At 39.1% G+C, this 26,638-nt stretch overlaps 2 protein-coding genes across 2 annotated transcripts in view; one reads left to right on the forward strand and one right to left on the reverse strand.

Moving 5' to 3' along the window:
- Positions 1-4,079, reverse strand: clec19a (C-type lectin domain containing 19A). Its single transcript, XM_081363563.1, has 5 exons — positions 3,925-4,079; positions 2,714-2,891; positions 2,521-2,614; positions 1,933-2,065; positions 1-1,334 (listed from the first exon to the last, which is right to left on the reverse strand). Exons 1-5 carry the CDS (start codon positions 4,076-4,078, stop codon positions 1,258-1,260), a joined length of 636 nt encoding a protein of 211 aa, XP_081219689.1. The 5' UTR covers position 4,079; the 3' UTR covers positions 1-1,257.
- A 3,160-nt stretch (positions 4,080-7,239) lies between these two features.
- smg1 (SMG1 nonsense mediated mRNA decay associated PI3K related kinase) overlaps positions 7,240-26,638 on the forward strand; it is a 36,897-nt gene continuing 17,498 nt past the window's right edge. The window contains exons 1-36 of the mRNA XM_081371616.1: positions 7,240-7,499; positions 9,809-9,966; positions 11,227-11,379; positions 11,510-11,646; positions 11,740-11,798; positions 12,198-12,411; positions 12,495-12,620; positions 12,706-12,778; positions 12,859-12,956; positions 13,037-13,210; positions 13,378-13,599; positions 13,753-13,854; positions 13,935-14,204; positions 14,372-14,502; positions 15,623-15,784; positions 16,327-16,445; positions 16,601-16,688; positions 16,800-16,901; positions 17,032-17,172; positions 17,426-17,625; positions 20,309-20,505; positions 20,621-20,782; positions 21,108-21,262; positions 21,367-21,503; positions 21,980-22,178; positions 22,279-22,388; positions 22,682-22,826; positions 22,912-23,068; positions 23,167-23,287; positions 23,771-24,016; positions 24,112-24,381; positions 25,091-25,235; positions 25,339-25,477; positions 25,834-26,055; positions 26,140-26,320; positions 26,427-26,588. Coding sequence (XP_081227742.1) covers positions 7,423-7,499; positions 9,809-9,966; positions 11,227-11,379; positions 11,510-11,646; positions 11,740-11,798; positions 12,198-12,411; positions 12,495-12,620; positions 12,706-12,778; positions 12,859-12,956; positions 13,037-13,210; positions 13,378-13,599; positions 13,753-13,854; positions 13,935-14,204; positions 14,372-14,502; positions 15,623-15,784; positions 16,327-16,445; positions 16,601-16,688; positions 16,800-16,901; positions 17,032-17,172; positions 17,426-17,625; positions 20,309-20,505; positions 20,621-20,782; positions 21,108-21,262; positions 21,367-21,503; positions 21,980-22,178; positions 22,279-22,388; positions 22,682-22,826; positions 22,912-23,068; positions 23,167-23,287; positions 23,771-24,016; positions 24,112-24,381; positions 25,091-25,235; positions 25,339-25,477; positions 25,834-26,055; positions 26,140-26,320; positions 26,427-26,588 — 5,554 coding nt within the window. The 5' untranslated portion in view covers positions 7,240-7,422. The remainder of the gene's footprint in view (positions 7,500-9,808; positions 9,967-11,226; positions 11,380-11,509; positions 11,647-11,739; positions 11,799-12,197; positions 12,412-12,494; positions 12,621-12,705; positions 12,779-12,858; positions 12,957-13,036; positions 13,211-13,377; positions 13,600-13,752; positions 13,855-13,934; positions 14,205-14,371; positions 14,503-15,622; positions 15,785-16,326; positions 16,446-16,600; positions 16,689-16,799; positions 16,902-17,031; positions 17,173-17,425; positions 17,626-20,308; positions 20,506-20,620; positions 20,783-21,107; positions 21,263-21,366; positions 21,504-21,979; positions 22,179-22,278; positions 22,389-22,681; positions 22,827-22,911; positions 23,069-23,166; positions 23,288-23,770; positions 24,017-24,111; positions 24,382-25,090; positions 25,236-25,338; positions 25,478-25,833; positions 26,056-26,139; positions 26,321-26,426; positions 26,589-26,638) is intronic.

The raw sequence follows: 26,638 nt of genomic DNA on the forward strand, positions 1-26,638 counted from the left end.
GTGTGAATGTAGAATTTATTTGAATTGTAATGTAGTAAAACCTCTATTTCATTGTAATTCAAACTGAAAATTGAAATCAGCTCATGACTCAAAAAGTGAAACTACAAATCGGCTCTTTTGAAAAGAAGACAGTCTTTAAAATTCTGAATTTTGCTCATCTCTGTCTGTGGCAAACATTTAGGTGCGCAAGGTTGTTTTACCAACAGCTGTGTGGACGAGAACAGGGATTTTTTGGTCACTAATTGGAGAGAAAAGCAGAAAAGGTCAACAGCCTGGCTGAGGTTAAGCTCTTTCTGTCGTTTGAAGCTTTGCAGTCAACAGAGACTCAAATCCCTTCTCTTTCAGAATCTCACCTTCTAGGTCAGTGATAGATAAATGTGCATGGCTGGACATTATGGCAGCATTTATGGATGCCAGATCCAGACTCAGTCAGGGGTCATTAAATGGACACACGTTAAAAATAAGACCATCCTCTTACAAAAATAACAGAAGTTTGGGGGTTATATAAAAGAAAAAAAATTTAAGTCCACCAAATATTAAAGGTGGTATCAGTGATTTAAAACCTCACAACACCCTCCCCCTGTCGGTGATTGGTTGGAACAATTTTGTTTTGGTTTTGAGTGTTTGGTGAAACCATTTGTTTTTGTGTGCAGATCTCAGAGCCTAGGCTGCCTACAGAGACGCGTTTTTTTGACGGCATGCTTATGGGGCGGGCAGCTAGCGGATCGTTAGGAAAGATTAGATGAATGTGATAAAATATTTTTGGGCCTGAAATCACTGATACCACCTTTAACAGCCAGATGATTAAGGGTGGGGACCTCAGTTTTCCTTGTGAACTAAGTGTTCAGTCTATTACAACAATACTGCAGCTTACTATTTCGGTGGAGACCAGTACTAGCTAATTCCCAACAACATCACCAAGTCAATATCAACATATAAGCAACAGCTCCTCTGGTGAGAAAAGAAAAGGTTCATTTCCATAAGTGTTGAACTGAGGAATGTGTACATCATGAGTCATGGCCCCAGAGGAACAAGAAAACAGCAACAGTGATGGAGGGACGATGGGGGCAGGGAACTGGAGGGAAGGGGAGAGAAACGCTTGTGAAGTGCCTATAACAGGCTAGAGAGAGAACATCATCACTGCAGGGATGCAGACGAGCTGACATCTTGGTGCCGCACTGTGATCGAGGGATGTTGGGGTGTCAGTGCTGATGATGAATGATGATAAAGAACTGGAAAACAATCTTAGATCTGAGCTTAGCTTTCCAGTGTAGGAATCTTACAGACGAATGGAAAGGCCTTATCACAGTTGTTGTCATTCCAAGACCTCAGAGCTGCAAAAGATGGAAAGATGCAAACAGTTTCTCCATTTTGTAATGCATTTTAATGTTACATAATTAGTGGGGCTGTCAATCAACTTATGAAAAAATAAATAAAAATAGAATGAATTGCAACATATGCTGATTCACCAAACTAATATTTTTGTAAATATACACTACTGTTCAAATTGTTATGGTAAGTAATATTTTTCTATTCATCAAAGAATCCTGGAAAAAAAAAATGTATCACGGTTTCCACAAAAAAAAAAATGCAAATCAGCATATTATAATGATTTCTGAAGGATCAAGATGCTGATGCTGAAAATTTAACTTTGCCAAAATTACATTTCGAAATATATTAAAATAGAAGTTGTAATAATAATTCACAATGTTATTGTTTTAGTGTAGGCCTGTTTTGTCAAATAAATGTAGCCTTGAGAAGCAAAAGAGATATTTTAAAAAAAAACCTTAATGGCCACAAACTTTTGAATGGTAGGTTACAATTAGTTGTTGTTGTTGTTGTTATATTAACTGTACTAAATGAACTAAATTATTCACTGTTGTATACAAAATTGCCATAATAATTAGTGCTTCAGTCCATTGCAACACTCACCACTGTTTTGTCTGTACCAGATCTCCACACAGTCCTCCTCCTCAGGGATGCGATGGATGCCATCATCTGGCTGATTTCCATCCCAGTAATTGTATTCATATGGTGACCCATCTGTCCATTCCATAGTGCCCTCCTACCAACAAACCTTGATTAACAACGCTATCACGTGCTTGTTTCTTGCCCTTTGACCCTGAAGTGATAATTGAAGTTGTCATGCCAGGCATGAATTCACAGATTAGGAGCTTTGCATCATTTGATCCAGGATCTCTGAGAACCTTTGCTTTACCAATCAGAGGGTTTGTTACATCATCCGTAAACTATCTACCTCAACTTGGGTTAGACCAAAATGTTGGTTCACCAGTGTCTGGAAATGATTAAACGTCACTCAAAGAATCTATATTTTCCGTAAATGAGATTATTAGTGACAGACTGGGCTTGCCTTTTACAACACATATGTAAGTCATGTAGCTGTTAGTGTTTTTCATGCGTAAGAACTGCTTCCCATTGCAACCTAGTAAATATAACATCAATCATTCATAAAATGCACTGTGTGGAAATGTTTTGTGTTGTACTTGTTATCATGTTTACCTGTCTTCTGTCGTGAAGGCCAATCCAAATATCTGTTGGAATTCCTGGTACACGGCTGTTCACAAGATCATAGACAAACACATTTTCTTCCCAGCTATGAAAAAAGTTATCAGGAAGTCAGATTTTCCAGCAAAAATCCTGTGCTCTAAAACAAATCATGGCATCTCAGCACTCAGTCGGTAAGGAATCATACCTGTGGATGGAGGTGAGTTTGGCTGATTTGTGTCCGTTTGAGAATTCAGCGCAGTACAGATCTGCCTCGGCCCAGGTGCGGTTCAAGGGGAAGAAGCGGTAACAGTAACCCTCAAATTCAGTCCAGAAGAGCGGACATGTCACTGGCTGGTTTGAGTCTGACAGTTGCAGGGGCAGTGCTAGAGGAAATGGTAATGACATTAAATCATTTTGCAGTGTTTATTTAGATTTAAATCAGCAGTTCGGTGCATGAACGTTTAATAGGTCATACACTTGAAAACACCGTTACGTTATTTGAAACATCATCTGGAAAGTATCTAACTGATTACAAAATAGGCTATATTGTCATTGTTTTCTTTTCTCAGCAACAGCCTGCATTCAATTTAGTTTGAGCTGTGCAAGAGTTAAAGAAAGTCTGTTATGCAACAAAAACTAATGTAACCATGAAAATGTTGATTATTACACTATTTAAATATTACATTACAATGATTTAAGTCAGCTTAATGTCAGAAAAAGCTTCCTAAATAAATAATTGATCAATTAATTCCAATGTTAATGCATTTGTGGATACGGAAAGCACTTTATAATAAGGTCCTAACACATTAACTAACATTAACTAACAATGAGCGATACATTTGATACAGCATGGATTAATCTTTGTTAATGTTATAGAAATACAACTGTCAATTAACAATTGTTAATGTTATACAACGTTGTTAACATGTTGTTAACTGTTCATGTATAGCTCAGGTCCATCAAATAATTGTAACAATTAAAACATTTGATTTTAATAATCTAGTAGATGTTGAAATGAACATTAATTAATAAATGCTTTCAACGTATTTTTCTACCTTATTGTAAAGTGTTACCTGCATTACTTAATATTGTGGCAATATTTTTCACGAAAACTTTTCTTGCCTGTACTATGAGTCATACTTAACCTTTAAAGATGCTTTCACTGTTAGTCCAAGCTCTTGTAAATCAATAAAACATTTCAAGCATAGATTTTACTGTATACTGTCACATTCATTCAATGGAACAACTGACTGCAAAATAGAGGTGAAAACTGTACATTACAAACAGATGCATCTATAACTTGGCAAACAGCTCTGGTTTAACTTGAGACTGTCTATTCCCTATTTAAAGAAACAAATTAAAGCATATTATCTGTGTCTGCGTTGTGTCCTTGTCTTTGGTTCTGGTGGCACTCACCTTGTGTGATCTTGATGTTAGTTGAAGGCAGAGCCCACGCTGGGAAGCCGGTGAACAGTAGGACTAAACTCAATTCCCAACAGAGCATGTTTAGTGCAAGAGATGAGACGTGTGAGTGTGTGTGTGTGTGTGTGTATGTGTGTTTTGTGAGCATGTGTGCTGCAGAACTATGTGGAGTTTTGGGGAGATTAGAGGGTGTGTGAGCCTTTCTCAGCCCCTGCCTTTTTTTTTTTTTTTTTTTTTTTTGGACTCTTCCTACTTGGTCAAGTCCAGAACACTGACATCAGACTGTGTAAAAAGAGGAAGAGAGAATATTTTGGGTCCTCATTAACCCATTGTAATTCTCCCTGGGCTTTCAAATGTTTGGGTTCAGCATTCTGTTTTTAGAGAAATATTTACTTGTATTCAGCAAGGGCATTAAAGATATTTATAATGTTACAAATATGTCAAATAAATTCCTCAAATATTTCTGGAAAGAAAAAATGTATCACGGATTCCAAAAAAAAATTAAGCAGCACAACTCTTTTCAACATTGATAATAATAAATAAATATTTATTGAGCAGTTAATCAGCATATTAGAATGATTTCTGACAGTACTCTAAATTATTTTCACATAAAGAGATTTGTATGTAAATAAATACATATAAACAAATGCAAGCTTTTTTATTGTTTGAAATTGTTGATTTGGTTCAGATTTAATTTAATTAAATTTCATTTAATTGTATAATTTCATTTATTATTCAATATTAATCAATATTATTAATCAATATCAATCAATATTATTTTTATTGGTGAAATTCTGTCAATATAACGTCTGTTAAAGGATTATGAATTGCTCTGAACTTTTCAAGTTTTACACCGTTTTACATAACCAGATCATAACCTGCATCTAATTAGCACTGTTGCAGAAACATTAAACACAAATTCAATCCGCAAACGCCATTATGGCATGAATGGGAGAAGATGATGTAAGAGTGTCCACGCAGCAACCTCCTGGAGTGAGTAAAGATTAATGATGCTTCAGAAAATGTTTGGTCCTAGAATAAAGCCAGAAAATATCCAACGGCTGGTTAACCTTCAAATCCATGGAAACATTTTACACTGTAATAATTTGTTGAAAGTATCATGATGTCCAGCTTGTCTGCAGAGTTATTGAACACCCACTTCACACTACTTGCTTAGTTCCATTAGTGTCCCCTGACACCGTCTTGCGGTTGATGGCATGTCTGCTTTATCTCAGGGCCTACAGAGCACATGCTATTAAAGGCCCAGAATTCGTCTTATCTTTGTGAGGGCTGCCGTCTATAATTGCTTAGGGCAGGAGCGTGGAGATATGACTCATTCTTATACTGAAGAAGACCTCCGTTTAAGACTTTCAGATGGGATTGCTGCTAAATACGGTCTCTAAATGATTGGTGGTGGAGCTTTCAGCATCATACATGTACACCTTCACTGTAAACACTGGCAATACATTGATCAGGGTTCTTCATAATCACACTAAATTCATTCCCTGGATCACCAAGCATTCGACCAAGCCAACAATGAGAAAGTAGTTCAGACATTTCCATCATTGGGCGTACCCATGATCTTTTTGAGGAAGATGAACTATGATGTGTGTGCTAGCTAAAAATATCCTTTTTGAGTCTGGTATTGATTTTGAGTCAGTTCAAAGCCAACTGATGTGCAGACATGAGATAAAACATATCACCCCTTGTTTTATTGGCAGAATTCACAACAAAAATGTTCTTATAGACTACAGTTTACACTGAAAAAGGATGATTCTTTTCAGGAACATTTTTCCGATTACCTTTTGCAGCAGGTCCCTACATTGCTTGTAATCCCTCAGGTGTAGTGCAGAAGGTAGTGCACATTAGATAAGCAACAGCTGTGACATTCAGCACTTTCTGTTGCAGCACAATCGAACAGCTGCACATATTGTTAATTATGAGAGCTTTCTCACCTCAAATGTGCAATTCCCATTGCTTTCTGTAGTGCTTACAAAACACAAAAACATGGCCAGTAATGAGTTGCAGTATAGTTAAAGTCTTAATTAATAGTCGTAGTTAACTCAAAGGGTGCAATAACACACTGTGAGCCAGATAATCTCCATAAGTTACCAGCTGTCATCCCCATGTACTGACACAGTGTTTATTGTGCACATTGTTGCTTAGCAACTTCAATCCATGCATTGAGCTGGGTGCCACAAAACCTATCACAGCAATGCTCTGTGAGAGAGAACGGGCAGCTCTCAGTAGACCATCTCTTTCTAATTACTGGAACAAGAGCGATGGTTTGAGTGTTACTGGATTTCACTGCAAGACGTGAGAGAAAAGTAGGAGAGAAAAAAAATTGGTCTGATGAATTCTGCTTTAGCTCCTTGCTACCATCTTGTGGTATAATTATGCAACCTGGGTGTGGTGAATGGATATGCATAACACAGTCACCAAACATATTTGCTTCTTATTAATATGTTGATATTGTGAAATAATTATCATACTTCTTTAAAGTCCCATCTGTTGCCATAAGCTGTAAACTATTAGTTCACAAAATCTACAGTACCGAAGGCATTTCATGCTGCACACTACAAAAACTTTAACTCAGGAGAATTGGAGAAACTATTTTATGAGCATAACTACCAAGAACAATGCACCTAAAAAAATCAGTCATCATTTACTTACTCTCATGTTGTTCCAAACCTGTATGAGTTTCTTTGTTCTGTTGAACACAAAAGAAGATATTTTGAAGAATGTTGGTAACCAGACAGTTGACGGCACCCACTGACTTCCATAGTAGGAACAAAATACTATGGAAGTCGTTGGCTACAGTCAACTGTCTGTCTTGGTGGTGAATAAATGATGACAGAATGTTAATTTTTGGGTGAGCTATCCCTTTAAGGAGGACAGAGGATAGAACCTGAACCTCTGTGGTGAATGGAAAACTTTTACAAGATGCGTTTCAGAACTACAATTCTAGTTTGCATTGTTTTCTTCTTCTGTTTAACTCTCTTTTTTTTTCTTTTTCCCTCCATTTCACACACATCCTGTTGTCACTAGGCAACCACAGTGAATTTGGCTACACCAAGATGTTGCTATTTTCTGCTTCGAGTGAAAAGGTGGAATCTCACATTTAATTAATTATTTTTTTTATTTTTTTTGCTTAGCCTACACTTGCCACTCGTTTATTTTAAGCTACAAGTGAACAAAAACCCCAGGAGTTATTTTAAGTCCGTGTTTTCCCTCTGTATCTGTAACGTTACTAATAACAATAGAGCTGCAGTTATTTCTATGCACCGATAGATGGAGCTGCCGCCGTGTGAACACTACAGCGGTAAAGGAAAGTGTAGAGAAATAGATGGGAGGGTCAGGCCGCTGCCTCTCAGTTTCAAACACGCTCAGAGCATTTCAAACCTGTGCATGGACATAAAGTGAACGGTGAAATCAGGGTTTGTTTGCAGACTCTTCCCGTGTTAGACGGGTCATGCTGTCTTCGGAAAGGTAATGAGCCGCAAAGCCCTTGGGTCTCGGCTGAGCAGCGCCCACAAACTGCAGCGAAACTGGAATGACTGGCAGCCCAGGTCAGTAGCGCACCACACGGCCGAGCGCTCGCACTACAGGCCGACGCTTCAGCTAGGCCTTGCTTTCGTTCACCCCTTTATCAAACACAGCAGCCTCTCTCTCCACGTGAGGAGACTTTTCTAAGCATTCATCTCATGATACTATAGTTGAGCTCTAGCCTGTGGGAAAAACAACGCCTCACAGCTAAACCGACAAATGTCAATCGCTCATGCTCAAATGTTCAGGTTGGTTAGCAGACGTTAGCATAAGCTAACTCACAAACAATCGGTGAACACTGGCTATGTTTATCATGTTAGTGTTTGTTTGCCAGCATTGGTTTGTAGACTGAGCATAAATGTGACTATAACGGCAGGGATTTGTGTTTTCGACGGACAAGCTGATGTTCCCAGCGTGTCGTGGCTTTCATTTGTGGTTTGTGTGTGGAAACACGCGCCTGGTCTGACACGTTTAGCCACAAGCTGTATAACGTTGGTGTTTCAGCAATTACCAAGTCGACTCATGTTGTAGAAGGTATATTGCGTCCGTATGGGATCATTTTCGTCTCGTACTTATTTGACGCTTTTTCAACTCCTCATGCCACTTTACTAACCATTATTTGTTATACCCCTGACTGTGCAGCTGATTTCAAGCGTATAACCTTGAAAGTTTACATTAAACCGTTTTAATTTGGATATTTGCGTAGATTAAATCGGACAATCCGCCTGAAGCGTTGACTCAATGTCATTAAGTTCTGTGCTACCTTTGTTTATCTGGAAAGCTTATGAATTGGCAGTGAGTGGATTGAACTTTGAGCTTTAAACTGGTTTATTGTTTGAGTTCAGTCTTCAGCTTGTCTTAAAATCAAATTGTCCTGTCAGAACATGAGAATTGAAAAACCGATTTACTGTATTTATTTTGAAAGTTCATTCACAGTTTGGTTTAGTTGAGTTACATTATTTGAAACCATGTGGAAAATTTTAATCTTAACTGGAGTGTCAAATGACCTCTTGTCTTGACCATAAGTCCCAGATGCAGATGCAATTTTATGAATAGTCTGTAAGGTTTATTAATTTCGCTTATACTGTCTTTGTATCTTTATCAAATGAGTGGTTCAGATTGTGAGTACTGTTGCTAATACTTTTTGCCATAGTAAAAAGGTTTTGTTTTTCATTACATGTTTGGCAGCTGCTGCAAATAGTCAACATTACATTTTTATAAAATGTTAGAATCAAAATGTTGGTAAATTTATATTGATTATTAAAGGAATTGTTCACCCAAAAAGGAAGGTTCAGTCATCTACTCATTCACTTCCGTAGACACGTTTCAAACCTGCATGATCTTCTTTCTTCAATCTTCATTGGAACACAAAATATGAATTGTTCTCAGCCACACCACAGTGACAGCCCCAAATTTCATTTAACTCAAGTTCCAAAATGGGAGGGGAAAAAAATGTTAATTAGAGACTAGTGATCAGCATTCTTTTTATTGGTCTTTTCAGTGAATCAACTGATCCAGTTCGCTAAACCTGAATGATCCGTTCATTTCGTGAAGTGCACTGGTGCAATTTAGCCTTTTGTGTTCCACAGAAGAAAGATGTATGGGTTAAATGCAAAGTTTGTAATATTAACTTGTCCTATTATTTCATGAAATAAAAAATCACTATCAGGGTAGAACTTAAAGTGCTTAGAACTATTTTATATTTAAAAATATGCAAATGTATATGTAAAAAGTAAGTAATAAAATGAACAACAAAGTAACGCATTACATAGAAAAAGTGGCAGGTCTATTTTATTGCATTTATGCTTCAAGACTTTATTCACATATCAGTTGACATACAGTATCAGATTCTGTTTTGTGACATTCATTACTATGGTTATGACTGTCATTCGAATTCAGTTGTGCATTTAAATAGGATTGTCAATCCAGAAACTTTGCAAAGTGTAGGCTAGTAGTATGAAAAATGTAGGCTATATAATATAAGGCTACAGAAAGCAAGCAAAAATCAGTTTCAGCTTAACTTGAGGTGCACCAAGCTGCACTCTTGCAAAGACTCTCGTTATAATCAATGAAACTGTCCACACTGTGGAATGAATCTCTTATTGACATTGTGTTCATACTTTATATAGTGTTTTAATGAAAGAATTTGTGAGTGTGCAGAACTTGCGCTGAACAAAAACTCCACTGGTTTCTGACTAACTAAAACACGTCCAATTGGCCAATCACGTTCACGTGCTCAACTGATATGTCTGTCATTGGCTTCAAAGCTTAAAGCTGCAAAGACACGGAAAGTTTAGTCTGTGAAGTCACTGGTATATTGAATGCTTTACAGAGGCAACAGTCTGTCTGCCAGCCAGGACGGTGTGAAGTGCAGTGTCTCTAGAGATCGCGGTTCAGAAGTTCTTTTCAACATTCTGCCCTCTGACCAGCCTGGCACCCCACCACTGCACAATGATGCCTTCACTGCCACAGACGTACTCGAAGAAGGAGGTGCGTGCTTCATCTGGCCCTTTGTTTAGCCTGGCTTTAATCAGCTGGATTACATGCCCCCAGTGTTTTTCACCTGCATTATTGTGGTTTTCAACATCAGTTTCATTCTGCTAGTCCAGTATCTGGGGGTTTGATTCATCTTTTGTGTCTTTCCCTGGTTAGGGTTTCTGTTTATAGAAATGGAAAGAGAAAGTAACCTCAGCAAGTGTGTTTGTTTCTCTTTTGGAAGGTCCCAGAGTTTCCTTGTGCAAATAAGTTCATATTTACTTAAAGTAGATTGTTGGGATCTTTTTTTTATCTAGAGCTAGGAAGTATGATGATTTATATTGTGGTGATGAAATAAATTGTCTATTGATAGAGATTTAAATAGTGTATAGTATCAATATATTTGTCCTGTTGTTTATTTGCATTTTACTTATTTTTAATAAAAAAAAAAAAAAACATCTAACATAATTAGGGGTGATACACTTCACGATACTGAACTCACGATACTGAACTCACGATACTATCGTATTATTTTAAGCCAAAGTAGTGTTTTTTTTTTATTCAAATAATTATATTACGCTAAAATTATTTGATGATTACCAGAACCCACAAATATTCCCCCATTGCATTATTGTACATTATATTCAACATTATATATAGTTGTTTAATGTAGTAATGTCACTGAAATGCCATAAACTTTAACTTTCCTCACTCAGTACTTATACACAATACTATTGTGGTTACAGTTAGCATTACCACATTAAATCCATGATTAATGTTGGTGATTTGTGTACTGAAAAGCCTTCTATAAATTGTTTGTTCGTGGCATAATGTTTCTCCTGGTTTCCACATCAGTGGTATTGATCTGAGATCTATCATTGTTTATACTAGAATTCTGTGCCGAATTTGAATGCTTCTCACTAGTAAACTAGTAAACCTTCTGAGCTATCTTTATCTAATATTATCTATCGTATTATAGCTATCTTCGTCTAATATTGGTCCGAGCTGTTTTTTTTATGACGTTTTTCATATTCCACAGAAAATGGCAGCTCTTATCAGCTAGGCAACATGGTGGGCAACTCTAACAAAATTTACTTGCGCACCAGCAAGAGAAAAGGTAGCAAAATGCGACCATTTGGTTGCAGTCTGGAGCCCTGATGAAAGCATAGCACCTACTTTGCTATTGGCACAATGTTACATATTTTGTTGGGGTTTTTTTCACAAACAAATGTTATGCTTTCAGTAAAGGGAACTGACAGTATGTTTGCTTTCTAGGGGAATATGATGCTGATGGAGGCCTCTCAGAAAATACTTATGGTAGGAAGTCGCTGGGGCAAGAGTTGAGAATCAATGATGTGACTTCTGATATAACCACTTTTCAGCATGGAAACCGTGCTTTAGCTACAAAGGACATGAGGAAATCACAGGGTACGTTCACCTCATTCATTGTGTGAACAATGAGTGAACAGCCTCTTATGTGCTCATTCATTGCTTGCAGATTAACTAAGGCTGATGAATTTGTTTATTTACTAGCATCACATTCTCTGTTATGTTCCAGACCGACCGTTGGCTCACTCTGAGGAGTCTCGTCTGGCCAATCTTCTGCGGAGAGCATCACGGGAAGATGACCGAGAACGCAGACTGGCCACTGTGAAGCAAATGAGGGAGTTCATTGTGCACTCTGAAAATAAAGTGGTATGATCTGAGCTGACATGCACAAATAGATTTGAATGTGTACCTGGAATTAAACCGTTTTTAATATGTATTGTTTGTATCCGTGCTTTACAGGTCCTAGTGAAACAGTTGGATTCCATTTTGAGCACCCTGAATGACATTTTGAATGAAAGGTTCGACTGCACAGCCTATTTTTAACAAAATGGGAGAGGAGGGTTATCAGAATTCACTCTCTTGAGGGTATATTTAGCACTTCATTGTTCATGAAGTGTTATGAACACCGTGCTGAATCCTAGTCGTAAAGCATTTAGCTGGCCATTACTACAGGACATACTTGATTCTCATTTCTCTTCATCACTTCATTCTGCTATTTTTGTAAACTGACCGATAAAATGTATATTTGGCTATTGTCCCCAGCAGCCATGAATCTCTTGCACTGGGTTTGGCACATAATAAAGTAATTTAAACTTGGGGTATTGCAATATAATGTACAGTCAGCTAGTCATTATTGAAAAATAAACCCCTACAATACCTTATCACAAGATTCTGTGTGTTTCTGTTTGGCCTTACAGTAGTAAGCTCCTGCAGGAGCTCAGGCAAGAGGCTGCGTGCTGTCTGGGATTGCTTTGTGGCGCCCTCAGTTATGAAGCCGAGAGAATCTTCAAGTGGATGTTCCTCAAGCTCAGTGTGTCCACAAAGGATGAGGTGAAGCTGCTGTTCCTGGTGGCAGTGCACAAAGCACTTGAAACCGCAGGGGAGAAGAAGGCTTTTTCAGCTGTAATGCAGGTATTTATGCAGCTTATTTTTCTCTTCTATTACACTTAAAATCTATTTCTGTGACTGAAAAGTTTTACCGTTCTGTCGTTCAGCTGGTGATGAGCAGCCTTCAGTCTATCTTGGAGAACTTGGACACACCGGAACTGTTGTGCCAAAGTGTTAAGTGTATTTTGCTGGTGGCCCGTTGTTATCCACACATATTCAGCACCAACTTCAGAGTAAGAAGGACAAGCAGTCTTAACTTTAGTCCTAAAATATGAAAGGAACAAATTTGTAAATGAACGGCTGTTTTTTGTTTTCCAGGACACAGTGGATATCCTGGTTGGTTGGCATATAGATCACACACAGAAGCAGTCTCTTACTCAACAAGTGTCTGGTAAGATTTCTTTTAGATTTAGTTTCATTTCCCCTTTTTGGGAAATAACCTGTCTAACCTGTCTCAATCTATCTTTCTAGGCTGGTTACAGAGTCTGGAGCAGTTTTGGGTGGCAGATTTGGCCTTCTCAACCACACTGTTGGGTCAGTTTTTGGAAGATATGGAGGCATATGCTGAGGTAAAGTAAACTTTTCAATTGATTTCCCACTGTCCCTTAATTATGAGATGTCTGATGTTCTAATACTATTTTCTTCATAGGATTTGAGTCATGTTGTATCTGGAGAATCAGGAGACGAGGACATTCCCCCTCCCACAGTATCCCTGCCAAAACTGGCAGCCCTGTTGAGAGTTTTTAGCACTGTTGTGCACAGTATCGGAGAACGATTCAACCCCATCCGAGGGCCTCCTATCACAGAAGCATATGTCACTGATGTTAGTGTTCAACACGCATTAACTCCGTTTCAACTATCTGTGTTACTGCAATACAAATAGATCATCTAAGATAAATTGCTGACAATTGTAAATAATCTATTTTTGAGAGTACACGCACAATCTTTTACTGATCTGACATAAATTGTGTTGTGTTTTCTCGCTCACAGGTTTTGAACCGTGTTTTGGCTTGTGTCACCACAGCCAAGCAGGTGTTCTTCTCGGAGGCGGTGCTGACAGCAGGAAACGAGTGTGTGTCTGTCCTGCTGGTGAGCGTGGACTTGGGCAGCCTGCTGATTGATGCTGTAATCACTTATGGCCTAGACCAGCTGGACAGCTGCCACTGCTGCGGACCAGAATACAGCATGTCCGTCCTCACGCTGCTTACACTGGTAGGACTTGACTCGATTAATCCAATAATCAATAGAATTGATGGGCTTCATGTAAATATTGTTCACTAACCACACTTTGGCCTCTCTACAGTTGTTTTTCTGTGATTTTAAAATGATCACACATTTAATATATTTTTGTTCGGGTGGTTGTAGATTGTTGACCAGATAAACACCAAACTCCCAGCTGCTTTTGTGGAAAAGTTGTTGGCCCCAAATTCTCAACTATTAGAGCTGCGCTTCCACAGAGAGAGAGAGGTAGGATCAGTTGTATACGGTTGTATAAATTCGTCAAACTGCATTGAGTTAACGCATCTTAAATGGGTTTTGTGTCACAGGTGATGGCAGCAGCCCATGGAGTCTATCATGCTGTGCTGAGCCTGAAAAACATCCCTATCCTGGAGGCAGCATATAAACTGGTCCTGGGCGAGATGGGCTGTGCGCTGAACAGTTTGCTGAGCCCTCTGGGTTTGTCTGCCGCCTGTCCTCACATACAACATCCTGCTTTCAGCCAGCTGCAGTTCAGCACAGAGAGAGCCGAGTTTATCCTCATCTTCAACCTCAGTGCTCTCACCACCATTGGCAACACCAAGAACTCACTCATCGGGGTCAGCATGAATTCAAACTGTTTTTCTTCAGTTCTTAAACAGTCCTTTATTGTCAGTTCTGTTTTGAGATGCTGTCTGTAACTTTGGCACTATTATTATCAGTTCTGTGAAAGCAGTTTTTTGCAGCCATACAAAGAGTAATGGCACTTATCTTTTATGTGTTACAGATGTGGGCTTTGTCCCCTACTGTGTTTGCCCTGCTCAGTCAGAATCTGGTTATAGTTCACTCTGATTTGGCGTTTCATCACCCTGCTGTCCAGTATGCAGTGCTCTACACTCTCTACTCTCACTGCACCAGGTAACAATGAAACATTTACTTCTAGATGATGCTTCCTGAAAAATTTACAGAGTTCCCACAGTCATGGTTTCCAGACGAGAAAATTCATGACTATACATATTATTCTTATTATATAATATAATATAATTATGCACTGCTGTTTTGGGTTCAGTAAGATTTTTGAAAGAAATAATTAATTTCATTCAGCAATGATGCATGAAATTGTAATGACTTTTATATTGCTGCAAATGATTTCCATGATTTCTTTGCAATATTTTACAATATTACTTTTCTTACTGTAAGATAGTCAAATAAATGCTTAAAATAAACGTATTTCAAAAACATAAGTCTTTAATAAAATAAAATAAAAACGACCCCAAACTCTTGATCGAAAGTGGGCAGAAAATATAATAAATACATATATTTATTTAGCAAAATGCTCTTCTTTAGTTGTTGAACATTGAATAGCTTTATTGAGGTAAATGTAACATTAATTGACATTGCATAGCCTACAAGCTGTTTTATGGCATTTATTGAAGCCTTTGCGATTATTGAATGGATGGCTCTCTGCAAATGTTTAGTGATGTTCATGCTGTGCATCAACAGAAAACAGCACCGACTAAAAGATTTTTGATGTAAGAAACCATATCATTACAGCTTAAAATAAGTCAATCCAGAGCTGGTGTCCACTCAGCTGACACGTTTAACTGATGTAGCTTATCCATGTTGTGTGCACGAAATAGACGCTGAATGCAGGCAAAATGTGCCATCGGAGAAGCGCTAATTAAAATGCATACAGGAATTGATAAGCAAATTCGAAAATCGATAAGAAAAAGTATCTGATTCCAGATCGGGGATCAATCATTTATTTTTTTATACTCTTAACCATACATCACAAGTCAGTTCACTAGTAAATCGGTCTGAATTGAAAATATTTTTTAAAAACCTTAAATTATTAATCACAAATTTACTGGTCAAAAAGCAAAAAGTGTTTAGCAAGTGGCAGTGTGGTTTTTCCCCCCCCTCACAGTGTAAGAAAGAACACTTTGTCATTAGACTCACACATAAGCTTGAAATGAGCCTCACACACTACAGGCGTGATTACTGATAGACTGCTCCCTTCCTCTCTATTTCTCCCAAGACATGATCACTTCATCTCCAGCAGCCTGAGCACCTCATCTCCATCCCTTTTCGACGGTGCTGTCATCAGCACAGTTACCACGGCAACCAAAAGGCATTTCAGCACACTCCTTAATTTGCTGGGTATGCTGCTCAGTAAGGATCATCTCAACCCTGAGGCGAGGTACAGAGCTCACAATGCCTAGCTATAATGAGCCTTGTTGTGATTAATTTATTTGAACCACTGGCTCTCACAGCTGTTATAATCACTTGTACAGTGATTTGCACCTTTCTTTTTCATTTTTATTATTTTAAAAATAAATTCCTTGTCTGCATATGGCAACAGTTTAGTATTTTAGTTTAGAATTGTAAGAAACTCTAAGAATATACAGTGGGGTCCAAAAATGCTAAACGGAAGTGTTTTCAATATTCAAATTCAATAAAACAATTGTTCTTAATTTTGTTTTAAATCATAATTTCAGTGAAAACCTTTACATGAATTGGAAAATTTCTTTGTATTTGGGATGTATCGTCCTTAATCTCCTTTTGCTAGCGAATTTCTTATTTATTTTACTCTGTATTATGATGTTTTTCTGATTCCTTAAACTTTAATTAGATTTTTAATCACAGATTTTCAGTATGGTCTTGGACCCCACTCTATGTAATTTCCTTGTATTACCATAAGACCATAATGATTATTTGTCTTTTTTTACCACCCATTTTTAGGCGGCTGTTACTCACCTGGTCTTTAGAGGTGTCTTTGATGATGAAGAAATCTGAAACTTACTCCCCTCTGTTCTCACTCCCATCCTTCCTCAAATTCTGCAAAGGGTTACTGGCAAATTGTGAGTTAATATCCCTATTATTAAGTCTGCATTTTGAGTTCACAGAGGCAAAACAATGTTGTGAACAGTAGGGGGGAAACAAATAATGGTTTAAGAAAATAATAATCTGCTGACCAAGTGAATGTACATTTACATGTTGCTATTCCTCTGTGTAGCCTTGAATGAAGACCCCACCATATGTCTTCAGACATGTAACAGTCTCCAGGTTCTGTCGTCTTCCATGACCACAGAGCTTCTCCAGAGGTAATCAAACATTCTCTGCACTGTCTTCCTGGAGGAACATTAATTAGTGCTGCAACATTTCCTGTTGCTCTTGTCTGATCAGCACTGGTTCTGTCCCCTCTTTCTGTGCAGGTGTGTGGACGTGTGCCGAGTGCAGCTTGTCCACTCAGCAGTCCGAGTCCGGCAGGCCTTTGGGAAATTGCTTCGATCTGTTCCCATGCACATCGCCTTCAGGTTCGTCAGACTTCTGCCTCTAATCCACACAATAGAAACCTGGGGGAGGAGAAATAAAACCTACCTTGTAGTTTTATCTCCAGGCAGCTGTAGTTGATATGATGGTAATTGTCGGCTTGTCTCCCAGCAGTGCCCGTAGTCACTCTGAGATTAAGGAGATTTCTCTGGCCATCCGCCGACACATGAGCAAAGTGCCTAGCAACACATTCCACCCACAGGACTTCTCTGACCTCATTGGGTTTATTCTGTATGGAACGGTCCACCGTGGAGGGTGAGTAGGCAGCCAGGATGTCAGCGTGCAGCCACTGGTGGCATGATTTGATTTCTTAATTCTCACCTTTTTTGAGAACACATGGGTACATGTTTGTTTGTTTGTTTGTTTGTTTGAATATATTTTATATTTGTTATTGGAACTTATTAAACCCTGTAAGATTATTCACAGCTAAAATAAAATCAGTTTGTGCAGGTGCTGGGAGTCGTCTTATTCTGAATTGTTTTAGAAATATTCATCCTTTAATTCGCAGTAAGGAGCCCTGGTTGGAGAGACTGTACCACAGCTGTCAGCGGCTGGAGAAGAAAGACTCTGCCATGGTGCCTCGTGCCCTGCTGAAGACTGAAGCAGTGCTGTGGCAGTGGGCGGTGTGGGAGGCCGCTCAGTTCACTGTTCTCTCTAAACTCCGTACCCCTCTGGGACGAGCCCAGGATACTTTCCAGACCATAGAGGGTTAGTGAACTGTCACTTTAGAAATTTGTATGAACTAATCCCAAAAGCATTCCAAGATTTATTAAAGGAATAGTTCATCTTGTTGAAATTCTGACACTATTCACTCACCATATGTCATTCATAATCTGTATGACAGTATGTTTTGAAGACCGTGCTCATCACTCAATTCCATGTACTTGTGATTTTAATTGCAATGAGTGCAATCAGGGTTTTTCCTGCATAGAGAATTATGAGGCGGCCGCCTCCGTCAAATTTCGTGCCGCCTCCGGCTCTCGACAAAACTCGGACAGACAGTCATGTCAGATACACTTTTTCCACCGTGATGGTTTTGTTGCGGTTACCGCTTGTGTCCATTCTCAAACCGTATAGTGCTGCTGCTGCGCGCAGTGCGTGAATAAGTAATAAAACATTCAATTTCCAATTAATCGAGGGTGGATGACAGATAAATAATTTTGTGTTGAGTTTAATAAAGACACGGAACTCTCATCACGGTAAAACGCAATGAACGTGCGTCACTTTACTTTCGTTTTCAACAACGTAATTCTCTTCATGGAAAACTAATCAAGGAAAACACATCAGGAGGACTCGACAATAACGCTTGTCTGGGACCATATACTTTGTCCGGGACACGTGTGTTTTTTTCTTTCTTTCTTTTTTGAAGGGAAAAGTGAGAGAGAATTGTAGCCCATCCGGACAAATGCCCTGATTAAAAAAAAAAACATTTAATATAAAAATATTCCGAATCACCGAAAACGTGAGGATGATTCTGTTTATTTAATTTAATGTAAGTGGCGATTGATAGCCTATAGTTGATAATAATATAGGCCTACTGTACTGACGGTAACAAAGTTGCGCTGTTGAGGCTCGTGCTGTTATTTATAACATATTATAGTTAAGAAACAATAGCCTTGGCTACACACGACCAGAGAGCCGTTTTCCTGAATGCCATCAAGATTGAAACCCAGACTGATTTCATAATCATAACAGTTCAATAAACAAATAGTTAAAATTAAGTCACTTACATTTGAGACGCAATGACTGTTTTTGTTCTGTTTCAGCAGCGAAAATAGTTCCAAACAAAGATCATAGCAGAACCACCGCGAATCTGACAGCAACACTCAGCCGTGTTTCATTACTGAATGATTTAGCGTTTTGAACGAATCGATTGAATCAAAGATTCAATTACCTATTCATAAACTGCCTCATTCGGAATGAATCAGCCTTTTGAACGAATCGTTTGAATGAATGACTCAATGACTCGCTCATTAAGACGGTCGCCTGCCGCCTCCTACTGGCGGTTTAGTTTCAAACATTTTTAACATTCCTTATTTGTATTTTCAAAAATATTTAAAATAATCTAATTTAATACAGTTATAATTTTTCAATGTAAATTATTTAATTTGATTGGAAACAGCCTAATGTCTTATTATTTTAATTGAATATATTGATCAAATTTAAGAATTTGAAATGAAAGATGGAGCAAACATTTAATAAAATAAAACCTTATAAATGGTACAAAAAATTATTCTGTTTTCAAACAGCGATGTAATGAAACATTGACAATTTAAGTTTGAAGGGAGAAAAGCCTCTGTTTAGGCTATTAAGGAAATGTAATTTTGCCAAAAGAAGAACTTTTATTTTGAATAAATGTTAATTTTTAATTAGCCAACTTCAGTGTGATATGTTACCATATTATCATGCTTAACACTGAGAATTTGAATAATTGTAATGTGATCAGATGCAGATATCTAAATCAAAGAATATGGGTGGTTTGCGGGTGGATTTTTTATTTTTAACAGTGGATTTGGGTGACTCAAAGTGCACCAGATTAATGAATTTATCTTTAAAATGTACAAAAATTTCTTACGGGGGGGCATGCCCCCGGACCCCCCTAGAGGTACCAACCTCCGCCCACAAAAATATGCCGAAAACACATTAGGCTATATGATGATCTATGAAAAATAACATTTAATTACCGTATTATTAAACTACATTATTAGGATTTTACCACCTCCGCCTCATTTTGGGCCAGGAAAAACCCTGGCAATGACCAGTCTCCCCCAAAAAATTATTTAAAATGATTGTAAAGTATTAAATCTGGAATACATTATGGGTAACTAGTTAGTTTGTGACCTGATACTTGATTTATTTATTTATTAATTTTTCATTTGGGTTATGAGTGCTCAGCATCATTATAGTGTTTGAAAAGTTCTCCAAGGCTGCATTTATTTCATCAAAGTTCAGTAATACTTATAATTGAAAATAAATGTTTTATCTTAATGTAATTTATTCCTGTGATGGCAAAGCTGGGTTTTTAGCATCATTACTCCAGTCTTCAGTGTCCCATGATTCTTCAGAAATCATTTTAATATGCTCATTTGATGCTCAGGAAACATTTCTTATCAATGTTGAAAACGGTTGTGCTGCCTAATACATTTGTGTACCATGACACATTTTTAGGATTCAATTTATGAATAGAAAATTCAAAAGAACAGCATTTTATTTGAAATAGAAATTTTTGTAACATTTGTAAATGTCTTTACTGTCACTTATAATTTAAAATAATTTATTGTCCTTGCTGAAATAAAAGTGATAATTTCTTTAAAGTCTTACTGACCTTAAACTTATAAACTGTGTTGTGTGTCATGTGAGAATCAACATTTTGTCCCCTGTGCTGGTGTAGGTATGATCCGCAGCCTGGCGGCTCACAGTCTGAACACAGAGCAGGAGTTGAGTCATTGGAGTGGAGGAGAGAGTGATGAGGGTCACCACACCAATCAGCTCCGCCTGGCTCTACTTCTGCAGTTCCTAGAGAACCTGGAGAAACTCATGTACAATGCTTATGAAGGCTGCGCCAGTGCTCTCACTGCACCACCAAAGGTCTGTCTTCTGTATAGACAGATAGCCTTGATGTTAACACTGTGGATTGCTAGCTTTATTTTTTCACTGACATTTCATGTTTATCTGTTAAATGTTTTTCTCTCTCCTTATTTAGGGCATCAGAACGTTTTTCTACACAAACAGACAGACGTGCCAGGACTGGCTTACCAGAATTCGTTTGGCACTGATGAGAGTGGGCCTTCTCTCAGGTCAGCCAGCAGTCACGGTCCGTCATGGCTTTGACCTGCTCACTGAGATCAAGAACAGCAGTGCACAGGTAAGACTTAAACCAGTGTTGTTCAACAGAGGGTAAAAAAAAAAAACTGTGAACAAATGAAAATATGAATTAAATACAATCTTAAGTTAACTTTTAGATGTTTCATTGTCCTTCACACATTTAACTTCATGTAACGCATTTAAAATTTTTTCAAATGTATGAGTGAAATGTTGAAGGTCCCAGACTTTAAACTATTACCGTATATCTTCCCAACACTGCTCCTTTTTGAGGTGTCAATCACTGTGAGCCACCAGATCTTGACCTTTTGGACTTTAATAACCAAAAGCCTTACTTCATAGTCTTTGCTCTGTGTTTTGCCCTGTAGGGTCCAGAAATGGAGGTGCCAATCACCATGCTGGTGGAGGCGTTGTGTGAGCTGAAATGCCCTGAGGCCATACAAGGTCTGGCAGCCTGGAGTCTGGCCAACACTGGCAAGAGTCTGGGCTGGCTGGGCTCAGTGGCATTGCAGGCAGAGGGAAAGTAAGTGTTTTGTCTTCTAAAAAAATAATTAACCCAGTTTATACCATACAAACTTGTCTAGTTGCTCTGTTCTCATCAAATGTTGATGTTGCTTTGTTCTCAAGGTTTGAAAAGGCAGCATTAGAGTACCAAGAGCAGCTGTGTGCTGTCACAGGGATGGACTGCTCCATTAAAGGCTTTGATCGCTCCCTGTTAAAACTCACTGGCACCAACACCTCCAGCCCTAAACACACCACCAGTGGTGAGGAGTTTACACAAATCACACTAAATCCCTCACACAAGTTAACTTAATAGGGGTAGGAAGGAAATGATTCACATATGGATCACAATTATATCTTCTACCGATTTGAGTTGAACCATTGCACATCTCCAAGCAGCGGTGTTTCATTGCTGAATGAATCTGTTTTTGAATGAAACGTGTGAGTGAATGATTTAATGAGCCATTCATGAAGGTGATGACTTGCTTTGTTTCTAAATGAATGAGCCGTATGAATGAATACATATAATAAGATTATAAAAATGAATCGCTATCATCCAGAAATGAAAGATGTGAAACAAACTTCTAGACATTTTTGTACAATGTATTTTTACTATATTGAATCGAATCAGGAGATTCCAAAAGCTTCCCATTCCTAATCTTTATTGATATCAGAAGTTGTTGACCCCTTATCCATTTTAAGATGTTTCTGATTGTATCTGTCCTGGCTGTTTTAATAGGAGAGGGAAGAAAAACAGTGTTGTTAAAGTCCAGTGAGTGTTCTCCAGAGGTGCTGAACTTCCTGGCTAATAAGGCTTGTGCGTGTTACGTAGCCTTGAGCGACTGGGAGTCTGTGCAGGAGTGGCAGGCCAGCATGATGAACCTCAAAAAGAACAGCAGTTCCAGTGTCAATCTCAAGACAGACTTTAACTATATCAGGTTTGAAGCAGCAGAACTGTTGACTCTGAATTAACTTCTCCTGACTTTAGGTATGCAAGTTGTTCATTTAAATGATTGTTTTGGTCTGTATGTCCTCTAGAGCTCTGAGCCGGTTTGAGGAGGGGGATTTTGCAGAGTGCCGTGCCCAACTGGAGCTGCTCCCCGGGGAGGATTATGGCCTTCTCAACTCTACAACTAAAGACAAGATTGGTATGATCACAGCTTATACTATCCATAGTCATGTCGTTATCGTTGTTGTTGTTGTTATCATAATCATTCCTTAGTTATTCTCAGCTCAAATATATTTTTCGACTAGAAATTGCTGTTTGTAAGGATGATCTTCATAAAATTTATGAAGATGAAAAAAATCCATATCCCTTAGTCATGAACCTTTTAATCGTGATCCATTTGTTTTCCATTGGTCAGAACACGTACAGTAAATTATGATTAGCTTCACTCAACATTTTGGTGCTGTATGAATTAATGGTCTTTTGTTTTGACAGACCTGAAGAGGCTTCTTCCTGCTGTGTTGAGTCCAGACCCATCAGAACTCCAGAAGGCCATTGAGGTACAGCTCCTCAGAAGCGCTGTGGGAACAATCACTGCAACCAATCACGAACAGGACCAGAAGGTTCTTGCGTCATCTGAGTAAGTACATATTTCTACTGTAAGTTTTCCTACATGTTTTGAGCGTTTATTGATGGCAGTTCTACTTTTTGGTATTAATTTTCAGCACCCTGGTGAAGTACCTGAAGCAGACTGGTCGCATCTCTCTGGGTCCGCTTCGTCTCTCCACTCTCACCCTGTCTGACTCTTTGCCCACCCTCAGCACCCTGCAGCTGCACTGTGCCAACTCTCTAGAGAACTCCCTCTGTAACCAGCACCCAGAGGTTTGAGCCGCCTCCACAACCTCATCAATTTGCAAAAACATTATCGCTTGCTAATGTCCCTTTTAAAAAATCCCTGTTCTTTGTTTTTCTTTCTATAGGACTGTCTTATTCCACTCTTTAGTGAAGCTTTGACCACCTGCAAGCAGCAGGATGTTCAGCCATGGCTGCATGCTCTCCGATACACCACTTTCCAGCGGCAGCTCTTCCAGAAACTCAAAGGTAAGATCTGCATCTCTTGTGTATAAGTATTATGAATTTGTCTCATTTAAAGCATAATAGTTATTGTAAGGGTGTGTTTAGCACTGAAAATTGTATCGTATTATATCTACTCTTTAAACCGTATTATGGTAAAAAAAAAAGTTTCTCACCTGTATGTGACGGCGTTTTGCTTCGGGGGTTGGGCGGAACTGGTAGAACGGCAGTTTCTTTTATTTTTTTCCCTCTCCGTTTGGCCTAAAACACTGTGTTTGTGGTCATCCTCTTTGAAATTGACTACAAACACAAAATTTTTGTTAGATTTTTTTTTTAAAGGTTTAAAGGGGGGCGTGACCAAAAAAGTTTGAGTACCACTGCTCTAGTCAGGTAGCACTGATGTAAAACAAAAAACAAAATGTCTTTCTACTGTATAGGCAGCCAAGTTTTATTGAAAGCCCAATTTGCCAGTGATGAAGTACCCCTTTAACTCTTCAATGATTCCTCCAGGTTCCTCTGCTCCAGTGGACTCTCATCTGATGGAACTTTGTTTGACTGCGGTGAAATTTGCTCGTAAGCAAGGAAATATCGCTCTGGCCACTCGTCTGCTGAGCCTGTGCAGCAAGCCATCAGTGGATGACTCAGAAGGTCAGGACCTTGTGCAAAGCTTCAGGCAGCTGTCACTAGAAGGCACTGTTGGTGAGAAGTGGGGACCAGAGCTGGAGATCGAGAAGGCTAAAGTTCTGTTTGCTGCTGGTAAGTGTTTTTGAGTTGTATCTGATTTGGGCCAGTTTACTTGGTTGTGGTGTATTTCAGTCTGAATGTTTAAACACTCCCTGTTCCCCGTTTAGGTCAGTCCGTATCAGCTATGGAAATGCTGAGCTCCTATGCACTTTCGTACTGTCACTCAGGGAAGTGCGAACGTGCGGCATGTCGCTCTGTGCTCACTCTGTGCAAATGGCTTTTGGCCGACTGGAAAGATCTGACTCCACAACTTAAAATGGTGGTGAAGAGGAACTCTGGCTCTACTAGCCTCTCGGCTCTCTCCAAAAGCATCTCTGGCCTGTTGGAGCTGCCACTGGAAGATCAGGGAATGCCACACATTACTACTGAGACTACAGGTAAAACAGATCAGACTTTATCTTTCGGCCCACATAGGGTACCAAGATTAGTGGTGAAACGGATCACAAAAATAACGGTAAAAAAAACTCTGACAAATATCTGGTTTCTTTTTCAACTGTTCACTTATTACATAGCCGAGAGAGTACTTGCCAAGATGTGTATTTCGGCATAATTTTGTGTGAATGGGTCCGTTCAAGGGCAAGGAAACGCGAAAGAGGAATCAATTCTGAATTTGAACGCTGTCTGAAACGTGTGTCTCTCTCTCTCTCTCTCTCTCTCTCTCTCTCTCTCTCTCTCTCTGTCTGTCTCTCTCTCTCTCTCTCTCTCTGCTTTGAGTGTGTAGATAATGCGCAAGTCCCGATTTTCGCCTCCTCTTCCGCATTTAAAATTGTTTGAATGTGTAAATTGGCAAGACAAAACACATCCAAATTATAAACTTTCACTCTATGATGGTTAAACGTTGCAGTTAATCCACGAATCACGTGCGTGCCGAACCGTGGGGCCTGGTCCGTACGAATCAACTGCGATCCGTTCCACCCCTAACCAAGATATAAGAATAATATTAAGGCAATTTTATTTGCGTCATGGATGGTTAAGGACATATGATGATAGCATTGCGTTTTACAGTGTGACTGTTGGTGTGTAGTAGTATTTAATTGGCTTTGTTTCTGTTTCATGATCACAAAGGTTTGTTTGTTTTGTCTACAGTCAGTGTTGGCGTTGGGGAGCCAGACTTTGTCCTTGGGCAGCTGTACCAGCTGTCAACTACTCAGGCTCCTGAAGTTGCGAAATCATGGGCAGCTCTAGCCAGCTGGGCGTACAGATGGGGCAGGAAGGTTGTGGACAACGCCAGGTATTTTTAACAATGAAAAGTGTTAATATTAGTAGAAAGAAAAAAATGGATGTGCTCATACTGCTATTTTATTTTTATTTATTATTATTTTGTTTGTTCATAGTCAGGGAGAGGGGGTTCCTCTGCTCCTTGGAGAGAAGAAAGAAATAGAGGAGTTACTCCCAGCAGGCACCAGTGATGAAGACAAGGAAACCATTTTCGGCATTTTGGGTCAAGCCATGTGTCGCCCAGCAGGAATTCAGGTTATGGAGTTCACAGTTTGTACAAATTTGTCTAGATCAGTGGTAGTCAAACTGTGGTAACACTACACACTATGGAAATACAATGCTAAAAAGATTTTTTTTTTTTTTTTTTTTTTTACGCAATACCTTTCAGAATGACTGTTTTCTAATTTAATATATTTTAAAATGTAATTTAAATTTAAGCATCATTACTCCAGTCTTCAGTGTCACATGATCCCTCAGAAATCATTCTGATATGATGATTTGATGCTCAAGAAACATTTCCTATTATTATCATTGTTTAAAACATTTGTGCTGCTTTGGAAACTGTGTGGAAACACACTTGCTTTGTGTATTCATGTGTTGTATTCCTGCAGGATGAAGACATGGCCTTGCAGAATGAAGAGGATGAGGAGGACGACATGGTGGATGTGATCGGCCGACAGCTGTTGAGTGCCTGTCCGTGGCTGTCTGAGGTGGAGGACACTGTGACTGACGGGCTGATCGGAGTGTGGAGGAGAGTGGTTGATCGAATCTTCAGCCTGTACCGGGTCTCATGCAGGGCATACTTCACCTTCCTCAAACTCAACGCTGGACAGGTCAGAGGATTCCTCCAATATTTATGCAGTGATTGGACACATTTCTAAACCAGAAATTGATCATAAATTTCTTGGCGTCATCAGGTGCCCATAGATGAAGACGATCCTAAGCTGCTCCTGAACAACCAGAGCAGCAAACAAAGCAGCGATGATGTCATTGTCATGGCAACCCTCCGTCTGCTGCGCTTGCTGGTAAAGCACGCTGGGGAATTGAGAGAGGGCCTTGAGCACGGCCTGGCATCCACCCCCACTGCGCCCTGGAGAGGTAAGAATATGGATATTCAATACAGTAATAAACACCTTTTTTTTTATACATCATGTAGATATTTATATTAGCATCCGATGGATTAAGCTGTCTGTTTTTTCGCTAGGTATCATTCCTCAGTTATTCTCCAGATTAAATCACCCTGAGGCCTACATCCGACAGAGCATCTGCAGCCTGCTTTGCAGAGTGGCCCAAGATTCGCCCCACCTCATTCTCTACCCTGCCATTGTGGGATCTATATCTCTCGGTGGAGAGGCTCAGGCGGCAGGTATGTACTGTACTTCCTGGCAGGGGCATCCTGATTCCCTTGGGCTATGT

Source organism: Scardinius erythrophthalmus (assembly GCF_964197995.2).
Source record: "Scardinius erythrophthalmus genome assembly, chromosome: 1".
Classification (NCBI taxonomy): domain Eukaryota; kingdom Metazoa; phylum Chordata; class Actinopteri; order Cypriniformes; family Leuciscidae; genus Scardinius; species Scardinius erythrophthalmus.